Genomic DNA, 12,056 nt, shown 5'->3' on the forward strand with positions numbered 1-12,056 from the left:
CCCCTCTGTAACAATGACCCTTTTCACACAGCCTCTACCCACCTCTTCTTTATAAAGAGAAAAGACAGCCACACTCAGAGAAAAGAAACTTTGGATGTTTTCGTTGGAACGTGACTGAGGTCAGCAAAATGTAGCCGGACAATGAAAACAATGGAACTAAGATCTTCAATTTGCTACTTACCCTTATAAAATGTGTCGACATATTATTTTTAAATATATCTCATAATTGACATGCAATGCACAAAAAAGCTCACAGCTACCCGCAGCTGGCCAGCAATCACATTTAATTCCCACCATCTACCAAACTTAAGAGGATTTTGTTGGGCCATTTTTGGTAATGGTGCAGCAAAAAGACGAGCAATGTTATTTGAAAGGTCTACAGTTTCTTTGTTTTCTCTTAGGATGTGCACATAATGAATAACAAGGTTTCTCCAGAGGCTTTGCCCCCATTTTCTGCAAACATTAAGGAAATTTCATATCAGTCTTTAACTGCAAATGTACAAAATTAGCTTTATTTCATAATAATAAAACAATCACATTTGCTCTAAATGGTTTCATTGAGCATTTATAGGGAAAACATGGCGACAGATTCATCCATATAAATCAGCTGAGGTGGGATTGCTTGTTAAGCTAGAAAGCAGTATCAGAGGTCACAGTCTTGGTCTATATGCCAGCTGTTCCAGCTCTGTTCTACTGTCTATTTATACAGCAGCAGATGGCAGTTAGTGCTTTGCATGCCGACAGACTGTCAGTGACAGGAAGGAATGGACAGATTTCAGCCGCCCAATCTTTCCGCTGGACTCCAAGCCAAACCATACATTGCTCCCAGCTCACAGGCACTGACATCCAACCGGTGCTGTGTCTACGATATTAGCAGCCACAAACAGACAGTCACAAAGTACAGAATAACGGGCTAAAGAGAGGTTTCTAGAAGCCACCTGACAGAGAAAACATGCAAAGCCAGCGGGACTCCATTCACAAGCTAAACAAACACATAGATACAACAAAGAGGGATGCCAGACAGCTTCTCAGGTGATGACATGAGGGGTTAAACTCACAAAGCACAAAGCACTAGCGCTATACAAAAGCAGAAGTTTAACTATAAATGAAAATCTAGAAATCTTGCAAACTGAATTCCTTGTGTTTCCATATAAATCATAAATACTTCCCAGTTTTTTTTTGTTGCCAATTAACATGAACAAAATGTAGCAGGTTCCTGAGCTCAGCACAATATCATGCTTCACATGCACCAGGGGTGTATTTTTTTCTCTGTGCAGGTGCTGCTTCAAAGGTCAGCGATCTTTCCCAACACATCCTGGGTCATGAAAAGCTGCTGCAACAGCACATTTGGCATGCATGGTATATTCTCATTCAAAAATAGAACTTCATGTATTGGGAGCTGAATATTGCCTGCCTTGGTCTTGTTACTATCAGCTTTAAGGAAGAGGGCCGACACATGCCGCGCGAAGAGGCAAAAACACAAAACACAAAGCTATTCGTTTCATAGGAATAGTCGTGCTTCTGGAAATGTTAACATTGCATGTTTAGAAATAATCATAGCAACCAAAAGGAGGAACAACTCAAGGAATCTGTGACTTTAAAATGAACATCCATCTCCAAGCATGTGCCATGGCTGACACAAACTGCATTCATAGAGAAGTGAACATATATCCCAAATTTATAATTTGTCTGAACAGAGTGGAAAATGATCAAATCATCCAAACTAAGAAACGACTGAGTGGGAACAACAGTGTAAAGCAGGCTGTGCAGACAGGGCAAAACACAGAGCCCCTTGCATTCACTGCACACAACAGGCGCCCATTTTACAGAGCAGTGACCTGGATTTCTTCAACTCGCCTCTCTCCACTCAGCGACTGCAGACTCACTTTAAATGCTTTCTGGCTTTATGTAATCATGACATTAACACAAAACTGATATATGACTCTGCCAAAATCACACACCTTTTTTTTTTTTTTAATTTTCCTCATTTGTTTAAAATGTGAAACATGAAAACAATCAGGGAAAGCACCAACAAATGCCTCAAGTTTATTTCAGACAGCGAGCACCTTTCATCCACACTTATCCGAGTGTGATACTCACTCTGTATGTGTGCCTGTGAAGGTATTTACAAGTGTGATAGTACGCTCTACTGGTCTTAATTAGCTATACAGTATTTAAATGACAGCATGAGCTCCATTTTGAAGCCACTGAGAATACCAGTAGCTAACCTGATTAGGGCTCATTTCTTCTAGCTTATTGAGGATTTAAAAACACTATACTGCCAATCCTAAACTTTTTTACACATGAATAATACAAAATGAGCATGAAGCTCACCAACAAGCCTCCCGTGCCTCGACTGCAAAACTCTTAAGTTTGCGTCTGAATGCAGCCTTTAGACTGTGGGAGGAAACCAAACAATACAGTCTGGAAAGGGACCGGTGTCAGAGAGGGCACAAAAACTTCACGCTTTTGAATGTGGGAAAATCCAGCCATTTCACCCAACTCAGGCAGAGAACCAAGAATAGGTAAGCAGACCGAGCCAGAAGTGTGATAACATGAAAACAAGCATGTCATTATCTGTTTTTCAGCCCCTGTTTTCATCCTCAAGTCAGGGTCAAATGGATGTGGGCTGCGGTGAGTACAACTTGAAGAGACAAGTAAAAAACCTGCTGGTGGGGTGCCAAGGATGGTCATCTGGAATTAAAGCAACAGCACAAGGGCATTATGCTCTGATATAAATTCATTAATACATAAATCTATATCCATCCACCTAGGCCTTCATGTCATATCCATTAGCAATCAGTGGAAGTGAGCTGCACAGGATCGAGCATTATGCTGCTTCCCTTTAAGTGCCATGTCTATACAGTACTGAGTCAAAGCTTTCATGTTTACATTTTTATCTATCACGCATGATGGATAATCCATCAGTGAGACAAAACAAGTCCGCACAGACACCCAGAGTCTTGAAAGACTATCTTTCTGTGATAAGAACAACAAAGGATGCAGTGACTGATGAGGTCTTCACCAAGCGGTTCTAATCAGCATCACTAAGTCAGGATGAGGACTCAAATCCAAATAAAACAATCTGATTCTGTAGAACATGGAGACAAGTTCTCACATGTATTGTTCATGATTGTTACCATTTTGTGTTTTAAGCAACAAAAGCAAGACATTTTTTTCTTGTCTGTAGGCGGAGGCAAGTCCAAAATAATTACCGCACATCGTGATGGATGCAAATGTAACAGCTGTGCCTTCGCGTTAGTTTCAGCTAATCTACATGAACTGAATATATTAGTCAGCCTCCATCATAAGACAAAAATCTCATCATTTCAGCAGAGAGAATATGTGATGCTTCCTCACGCTGTCCTACACGTGAGTCGTGCTCGTGCACAACTTTCACCATCTCTGCTTCCCCGGCTGCGTTTGCACCCATCCCCCTCTCCAATCAGCTTCTCAGATATCCCACATTTTCAAAAAAAAAAAAGGCTCACACCATCAGTACTCAGCTCATTCATAGGCTGGAACTAAAAGTGATTAAATGACTAAAACATTATTAAAAGTTATAAGATTGTATTTGTTTTTGTTTTTTGTTTTTTTAAAAGAAAGCTAAAATCTCATTAGAAAATGGGACACAAATGGTTTTCCAGATCAACCCTTTTTTCATGGTTACAGTACATATAAAGATACTGTATGTGGTTGTGATTCTTATAACAGCAACACATATATCACCTTTTAGAGCCTGAGTTTTCCTGTTTCTTCAACATCTGATGATAAAATCAACTCTAAGCCTAAACACTCTCAAAAATAGAGGTACAAGATAAGGACATTTCTGTACCTATAGGTACATTTTAAAGAAATGTTCTCTCAAAAGTACAATACCTGTCTTTAAGAGAGCAGAAGCACACCTTCAGAGTACGAAAAAGGGTTCAAAGTAACATAAAGTACAAATCTGTACCATTTCGACCATAAGGGTACCTGCAGCATTGAAAAATGTAATGTTAATGGCTGTAATGTTACAAACTAGAGCAGAGTTGAGTGATGACAGTAGTACTACTTAACAGTCATTTACTACACCAGACAATGAAGGTCAGATGCTGCAAACTAAGTGTACGGCTGGTCAGTATTTTGATTTTTTGAAGAATATTTCTCGATTAAAGATAAGATAATATTGCTAAGTTGCATGGACCAGGCCTAATGCTGTGAAAACATCAAAAAACATGACTTGATAAGGTGAGGTCGGACTTGATAAGGTGAGGTTGAACTTGATAAGGTACAAAAATAGACCAGAACTGAGGGGTACAGAAATGTCTCTCAAAAGAGTATACCCCCAGCAACAAGCATTTGTATCTTTTTAGGTACAAGCTGGTACCTCTATTTTTGAGTGTGAAGAACAAGCTAACCTAAAATATAATAATAGTTCTATCATCATTTAAATGGTATAGACTATCACTTAGATAAATGGTCACCTCACTAAGGTCTTAACTGTTAACAGAGTAACATAATAAAAAGATATTTATGCAAACAACTGCTAATACTTTGATAAGCTACCAAGCTAAATCAACTTTATTGTGAGAAGACAATCACTGCAACATCAAGTACTGTGCGTTCCAGCAACCCTGATAGGTACCATCATGTTGCGCTAACGTTTATATCACAAACGCTTATCGATGGAAAATTACTCTGTGCCAATGAATGTTTCAGTTTGAACATAACCTGGGGTTTATTTGTTTGGAAAGCCAATAAACATAAGAGTCAAGGACTATTATTTTTCAGAAAGGTTGACCTAAAAAGCACTGTAAACCTTGAACACAGGGAAGACATAAATAACTGAAAACTTATCTTGTCTTAGAAACCAATAAGAAAAAAAAACTTTCCTGTTAATATTCAATACTGTAGTAAAAGAGGTGAACATGTAATCCAAAATAAATGTTCTTCCTTATCTAAAAACTGTTCAAAATTAAAAATCCGCTGAACCTCACTATCAGACATCAACTTAAAACGCAGACACCAAAAACCTAGAAGAGGAAGCAACCCAGGGCAGATCGCCTAGAGATAATCCAAGGCACATGATATTCTGAAAAAGTACAGTACACAAAAGAAGAGATGCATTCATTCCATCTCTAAAGATAACTTTAAAACAGAACAACATTGTAGCTACGTCTTGGACTATCCAGCAGTAAAAGCAACTGCAGAACATAAGACAGCAGAAAATGCATGAGACTAAAGTTTCTCTCCACCAGCGGCATGAAGCTGCAGATCCTAGCGGTCTGATTGATCAGACTTTTATCAGAACTTTTGACCAGATTCTTCCATGTGTTCCCAGTGAACCGTTTCTCCCGCACAGAGCCATCTATCATTCCACATGCATATGTTTTGGCTGTGTTTTTACACGCAATGCGGGTGAAGACTGTGCACTGAATTCACAATGCACTTTGTTTTGTAGTCCACTTCCTGTATTTGGTCTTCTTGAAATTGACCAAGACTTGTGTTTGCAGGCAGACAGAGTCCGACTCTTTGATCTGGATCAAAATTAATTTTGCACTTTCACATTTCCCCAAACAAAGCCGACTTTCCAAACAAACGGACTGGGATTTGAATCAAAAAGGCTGACATGAATGTGCCCCAACTCTGTTGCTTTCTATGACAAAGCTGTCTCAGGTAGCTCTAGTGAAGACCAAGTGAACACCGTAACATGTAGTTGTGCCTCTCGCCTAACAATGTCATGACACAGAAAAGGCTGGTAATGAACACAGAGATCTGCCTGTCCTGTCTTCCTTCGGAGGCCAATCTGGAATGTGGGAGTCTGATCTGCAAGTGTCGCTCCAAAACAATATGAGCTGCAGCTCATAAGGAAAGCATCATCCTGAGTGGGTGTATTTGTATAGGTGTACACACACACACACACACACACACACACACACACACACACACACACACACACACACACAAGGGTCAGAGGGATTAGTAGCAGGGCGTGGCAATCTGAAGCAATCTGCTGGATTATTGGTCCTAATCAGGTCAGTCGTACCAGTCTACACATGGTTCAACTGAGGGATGACCATCCCTAACACACACACACACACACACACACACACACACACACACACACACACACACACACACACACACACACACACACACACACACACACACACACACACACACACACACACACACACACACACACACACACCAATGTTCCCCACTTGTGCAACAAGTATGCTCCATTACTCATTCATACAAGGTAGGTTTATTGTTGTTTCTGCTGTGGTGATAGCCTCCTCTTTAATATCACTCACACTATAGGTGAGCAAATTCCTCCCTGCAGGGTTTTTTTTTGTAAGGTCACCATCCACTTAGCTGTTACTGAAAAGACACTCAGCAGAATTCTATCTGAAAGGTGAAGGTTTAATTGATGTGACCTTCTGTTTTCCCTTTCACTTTGCCATTTAGTTTATTCTTCACATTGAGGTAAGTGGGGGGCGGGGGTGGGGGGAGTAGTACCATCATGAAAACCTGGCATCTTCCCTTAAGGGAAACAAAAAAGAGAAAATAGCAGAAAAGTTGAGCAACGGTTCTGCACATAACAGATCTAAGCACCACATTTGGCCTTGCATTTGTGAGTGTCTGCTCACTGGCTGAAGAACAGAGCATGAAAGTTACATAACAAGACAGAAGTAAAGAACGGATCACAGCTCAATGGAAGATTCTAGATGTTCTGGAGTGATTCAAAATTTGAAGCACCGACACAAATCAACACAACTGGCCATGTCGCTCCTCTATAATTACATTAGCTCTAGTATTTTTAAGAGCCTCCACTGAAAGATGCCTTTGCTTATTTCCAGTCTGCCTTCAGAGGCCACACACGCTAGATAATCAATCCGCTGCCCCTCTGCCTGCTCCCTATCCTTGACAAGCCTCTGTGCATGGTGAAAAGGAGAGCAAAGGGGAGGGGGGGGGGGGGGGGGGGGGGGGGTACAGCATATCCTGCTTTTGCCTCCAAGCTCGGTCTTTCTCTGTGCTGTTGACACATGCACACAGACAGACACATATGCCCTTGAGCGGGTCACAATAGGGGGAGTGTCATGGCCAGGCTTCTCACACACATCTGCCAAGCACCTAGGACCTCAGCAGGCAACTCTATACAGTACGTCATTTTTGCTAGACAGCTCTCAGTCCTATTTAAATCTCAAGACCCAAAACACAAATACCCAGACTTTAATCACTTGTGTTTGGCTAGCATTATCCTCCCACTTTACTTGGTCTAGACAGCTTTTTAAACTGTCCATTACAGGTGATTTTAAAATGTTGCCAAACGATTGGGATCGGTGAAGTTCCTCCAGATGTTATTTTGCTTGCATCTGCTGTTGTTTTGCTAAGCAAAATAATCAACAGCTTAAGTGGTGATGCTGGTGGTGAAAGCGTGAAATGCTCAAGTATTTCACACCCAAAAGAGATTATGAAGCACCATGTAAATTTGCAATAATAAGTCATACATGCAAGTCATCTTTTGAATAAAGGCAAAAAAGAAAATGTGACTTTGTCATGTTTATGTCAGCATATTTCTACTCATGAAAGCAGCTGTGCAGCGCTGCCAGACAGTAGTAGAATAGGTTAAAGTTCACATGGCTGTGATGAGCAAAAGGGCATAATGGAGTCTAACTGGACACAAAACGTAAAAGCAGGAGAGCAAAAGAAATGAGTTCACTTCAGGCATGAGATAGAAACAGAGATCTTCAGGAATGATCTCCCAATGGATCATGCTGTAATTATTCATTCAAGTCAGCTGGTTTTGGTCATTTTCTCTAAAGATGGTAACTGCTCATAATCATGTGATAAGTCAGAGTTGCTTTTTCACTCCACTGGAAAACCTTTAAAATAAAATGCAAAAGAAAAATGGAGGAGGGGGGATTTAACTTCCATCAATCTTCTGTACATCAGCACTTGTTCCACATTTAGTTTTTCCAACAGTCTTAAATTACATACATCAAAATATGGAATGAAAGTATTGATGGGAGCAATTATAAATGCAGTCAACTCATTTACTTACTGATCAAACCAACATACTTTGCACAAAACCTAACAAGGTTATGAAATGATAAAAAGTAGTCAATAAGTTTCACTCTCTATTAATGTAATGAACAAAGTATCATCCAGTCTTCCCAGCAAACCATTATGAATTGTTGAGACAAACTGTCAGTTTTTGGTAAACATGATTAAATATGATGAGGGAAAGGTCACGCCTCTCACTGCATGTCAAATTATCTCAGTTGCATGAATTCATACATACACCAGGTACAACACAACCTCTTAGCATCCTAATAAGACAGCATTCTCAGCATACCATCTGCAATGAAGTCCTGATGAAGGAAGAGTATGGCTGCTCGCCAGCCTCCCTTTCTGCTCTGCAATCTGCCCATGTGATAGGAGGTAGAGTAGGCAGTGCTGCAGCCTACTCCTCTCCCTCGCTCACACACTCACTGACTAACCCCCTAAAAACACTGCATATGCCACTGCAGTTCTGCCACAAAACACCCTCCAGCTCCTTTGGGTGACATTGGCATAATGAAAACCCGAAGATATGGAGTAAAAGTGTTGAGGATTTAACATAAAGCTTCTCCTTGGTGGAGTGTGAGAGATAAAGAACAAGTGGGCTGTATCTAGTAGGGACACTTGATCTTATGGAAGATTCATACAGGATTAGTCTAATGAGGCTGATAAGACTGACAGACAAGACTCGAGGAAAGTTAGAGAGCCTGCTGGAAGAACAGGTTTTTGCTGTCACATGCTGTCTTGTTACTGGGTCATTACATGTTTCCATGCTAACGTCAGGGGGCTGTGTACACCTGCCAGCAGAAATGGGACATGTATCCCAGTCGTGAGTAAGAAAACAGCAAAGACTTCACTGAACCTGATGACTCATGGTCATAACTAAAGAGGTTGAATCACATAATTATATCCCACATTCAGGTCTTTCCTTGTGTTGATCACTGATGCTTTTATAAAATCTCTGATTCCACAAGGATGCCAAATAATGAAGTGAGGCACCTTTACTTTTACACAAATTATGAAGCTTTTGTTTCTCCACTTATAGAAAATCTGCTGTCTAAACATCATATCCCAAAAATATGTGGTCAAAGGCAAAAAACCCTGATAAAACTACAGCATAAGAAGGTATTATCGGCATTCTATCATTTCATCTTTGTTGGAGAATGACAACAAACTAAATGTAAAAATGTTCCTCTGATGAATGATTAAATTCTGTTCATACCATTTTATTTTCATTTTAGGCAAATGCTGCAAAACGTGTTTTGTGTACTCTCAAGAAATAATGTAATTATAAACTACACAGTAAGAAACATAGCTGATAAAAAAAACAAAACAAAAAAACAAAGGCAGGATAAAGCTTAGATGAACTGGGGATGTAAGCAGGTCATGCTTTGTGATGACCCCTGGGTGTCTCAGCATGAGCCAACTGACCACTTCTCACACAGAGACTCTTCAGGCATGCAGGCCCCTTCAGAGGAGGAAGAATTTCTATCTGTAAGCTTTCTATTCTCTTCCAGGCCGCTTGCGTCCAACTGTTTGCTATTCAGTTTGCTCATTCTGCTGTTCTAAGCAAAGACCCCTGGAGGAAGACCACGCAGGAGAATGTACGGTATTGCAAGTTTTCCTCTGCAGACAGACCTACATCAGTTCAAGGCATGGTACTTGGTTTGTGTGGGTGTTGTCTTGTGTGCATGCCAGTAGGTTACTTACTGGTAGTGTTGCCTTGCATCTGAATGATACATTTTGACTCCTTGCTCGTCTCCCTGGAGTTGAATGGTCGAACTCGAACAGCAACTTTTACAGATGCACCAGACATGTTTGCTCTTTGGGGCTGTCTCCTAGTAAGACTGCTTGTTTATCCCTCCTAAAGGAAACACAGAAAGAATTAGTGTTCCACTCAGTCAAAATAATTTCTCAGTGTTTTCTTCCAACGTGCAGTACATGAGAAGATTTCTTTGTTTTTCTTACAGAATAAAAATTAAACACAATGACAGTGCACGCCCGCCCAGTTTCTAGTCATAACAGCCTACGACAAATATGGCCGACCAAAGCCACAGAGGCATTTAATATATTGTAAACACTGAGGTCAATCAAACCTTATACAGCTAAATAAAAGATGTAACGTTACATTTTAATATTAAATCCTAAGTATATGGGGATGACACTTTAGCCATTAATAAAATGTGACTGTTACATTCTGTCAATGTTATTCACTTAGTATAATTCTTCAAATAAATAACATCTATCCTGTATTCCTAGTCAGCTTAAACGATTCCCCCACTCGCTGAGTGACTACATTGCTTAAATATCCCATGTTTTTCACGTCCTTGCAGTCAGCCATACTTGCTCAAGCATACGCCCATGAAATTCTATCCCCCCTTTCTGCTGTGGGCTACAGTGGGACAGCGAGCCGGGCCTGTCTAATACATTTGACACTGATCTTCCTGTGCAGACAAAGAGCTTAAATGCCCGAATCTGAACATTAAATTCGCCGATGTTAGGAAGTGGGCTAATCCTCCGCTGCTGCATGTTGTGGGATAGTGCAGGGAGGAGTTTTATGTTTACGGCTGCAGCACATACTGAACAGTTTGTTCACATTTACCCGGCTTAGAAAAAGATATGTGTGTAAATTATATGTAAATGTAACCAATTTCGGCGTATGACTAACATAATATTGATTGAAACTTAGCGTTTAGACGTGAACGATTAGCAGCTGTAGCCTTAGAATACATGGACAAGACGGACCTAATCTACAGTATTACCAGCTATCAAACAACGCAGTCATACAGTGCCAACAATTTCACAACACATATTTATTAAACAATTATTTAAATTAAAAAAATAAAAATAAAAAAAAAACGTTTCAGAAAAACTGTAACATAAATGTCCAATAACAGTGCCGGAAATACATGTATATGACTAATGTTCGCTTATGTAAACAACTGCTCAGCAGGAGAAATAATTTTATATCAGCGTGCATGATGTTCGCTTAAAAACACAAATAATTACGAATAATTTCATAGTTTATACTCACGTTTGGAGACTCTCGCCAATACGACACCACCGGCCAGGGGCGAGAACTAAGGTTAGCTTCAGGCGTCAGAATGGGATGTTTTTTAATCAGAATCTACGCACACTTAAACTGCTACAAAGTCCATTTCCGTGAAAAACACCCATTATAGCGGTATTCTCCACCACATGGATTTTTAAAGGAAACGGTAAATCCGTCACTAGTTTATTTTCCAGCAGCGATGGATAGAGGACGCCTTACTGCACACAGGCGCAAATGGAAATCGATGGATCGTTTTGATTTACCGAAGAGATTACGTCAACTCCCTCTCAGCGTCCGGACGGACAGGCTAGCGGACCAATAAACGGCCAGATCGTCTTGACTAATAGGCCGAAGAGCCAATAGGAAGCATCTGAATCGGAAGCAAGGGGAAGTGGGTGGGGTCTCTCTCCATTTTTCGAGCGTGACGCCACACTGCAGGATTTCTACCTACCCACCGCTCCCGCACCGCTGTCACCGCATCAACCAAGAGTCATCGCAAAGAGTGCCGACTAGTGAAAAATAGAGGGCACTACAAATAACTACCTATCAGTAAATAAACCTTCTCTGTGTAGATTAGTCAATTGGCCAAACACATGCAAAGTGTCCAACAAAAACATCCTGGAAATAAAACATAACCTGAAGAAAATACACAAAATTAAAACTAAAATTCCAAAAAGTAGCTGAAGTTACGCTTCACAATAAAAATTAGATGTAAATTCACGAGTCCCCATAATGTATATAACTATAAAAATATACTATGAACAGACAAATATGTGCAAATTAAACAAGTCAAGATAAGTAGGTCCAAAATGTGAAAAAAGTATGCAAAATAATACAAACTGAGTGTTATAAACTAAATCACATTATACCCAATCATTTGTAATTGTCAGCCTGGATTTTATCTTCAATCAGGTGAGTGAGAGTAAACATGGGGTTTTTGTAGCCAAAGGCTTGT

At 40.2% G+C, this 12,056-nt stretch overlaps 1 protein-coding gene across 2 annotated transcripts in view; it reads right to left on the minus strand.

The window, feature by feature from the left end:
- Positions 1–11,324, minus strand: part of kif1b (kinesin family member 1B) — a 52,492-nt gene extending 41,168 nt beyond the window's left edge. For both annotated transcript variants that reach the window (XM_079239106.1, XM_079239105.1), the window contains exons 1-2: positions 11,084–11,324; positions 9,760–9,913 (exon numbers count right to left, since the gene is read on the minus strand). In XM_079239106.1, coding sequence (XP_079095232.1) covers positions 9,760–9,865 — 106 coding nt within the window. In that variant the 5' untranslated portion in view covers positions 9,866–9,913; positions 11,084–11,324. The remainder of the gene's footprint in view (positions 1–9,759; positions 9,914–11,083) is intronic.
- Positions 11,325–12,056: the final 732 nt, after the last annotated feature.

This window comes from Telmatherina bonti, assembly GCF_933228915.1.
Source record: "Telmatherina bonti genome assembly, chromosome: 4".
Taxonomy (NCBI): Eukaryota; Metazoa; Chordata; class Actinopteri; order Atheriniformes; family Telmatherinidae; genus Telmatherina; species Telmatherina bonti.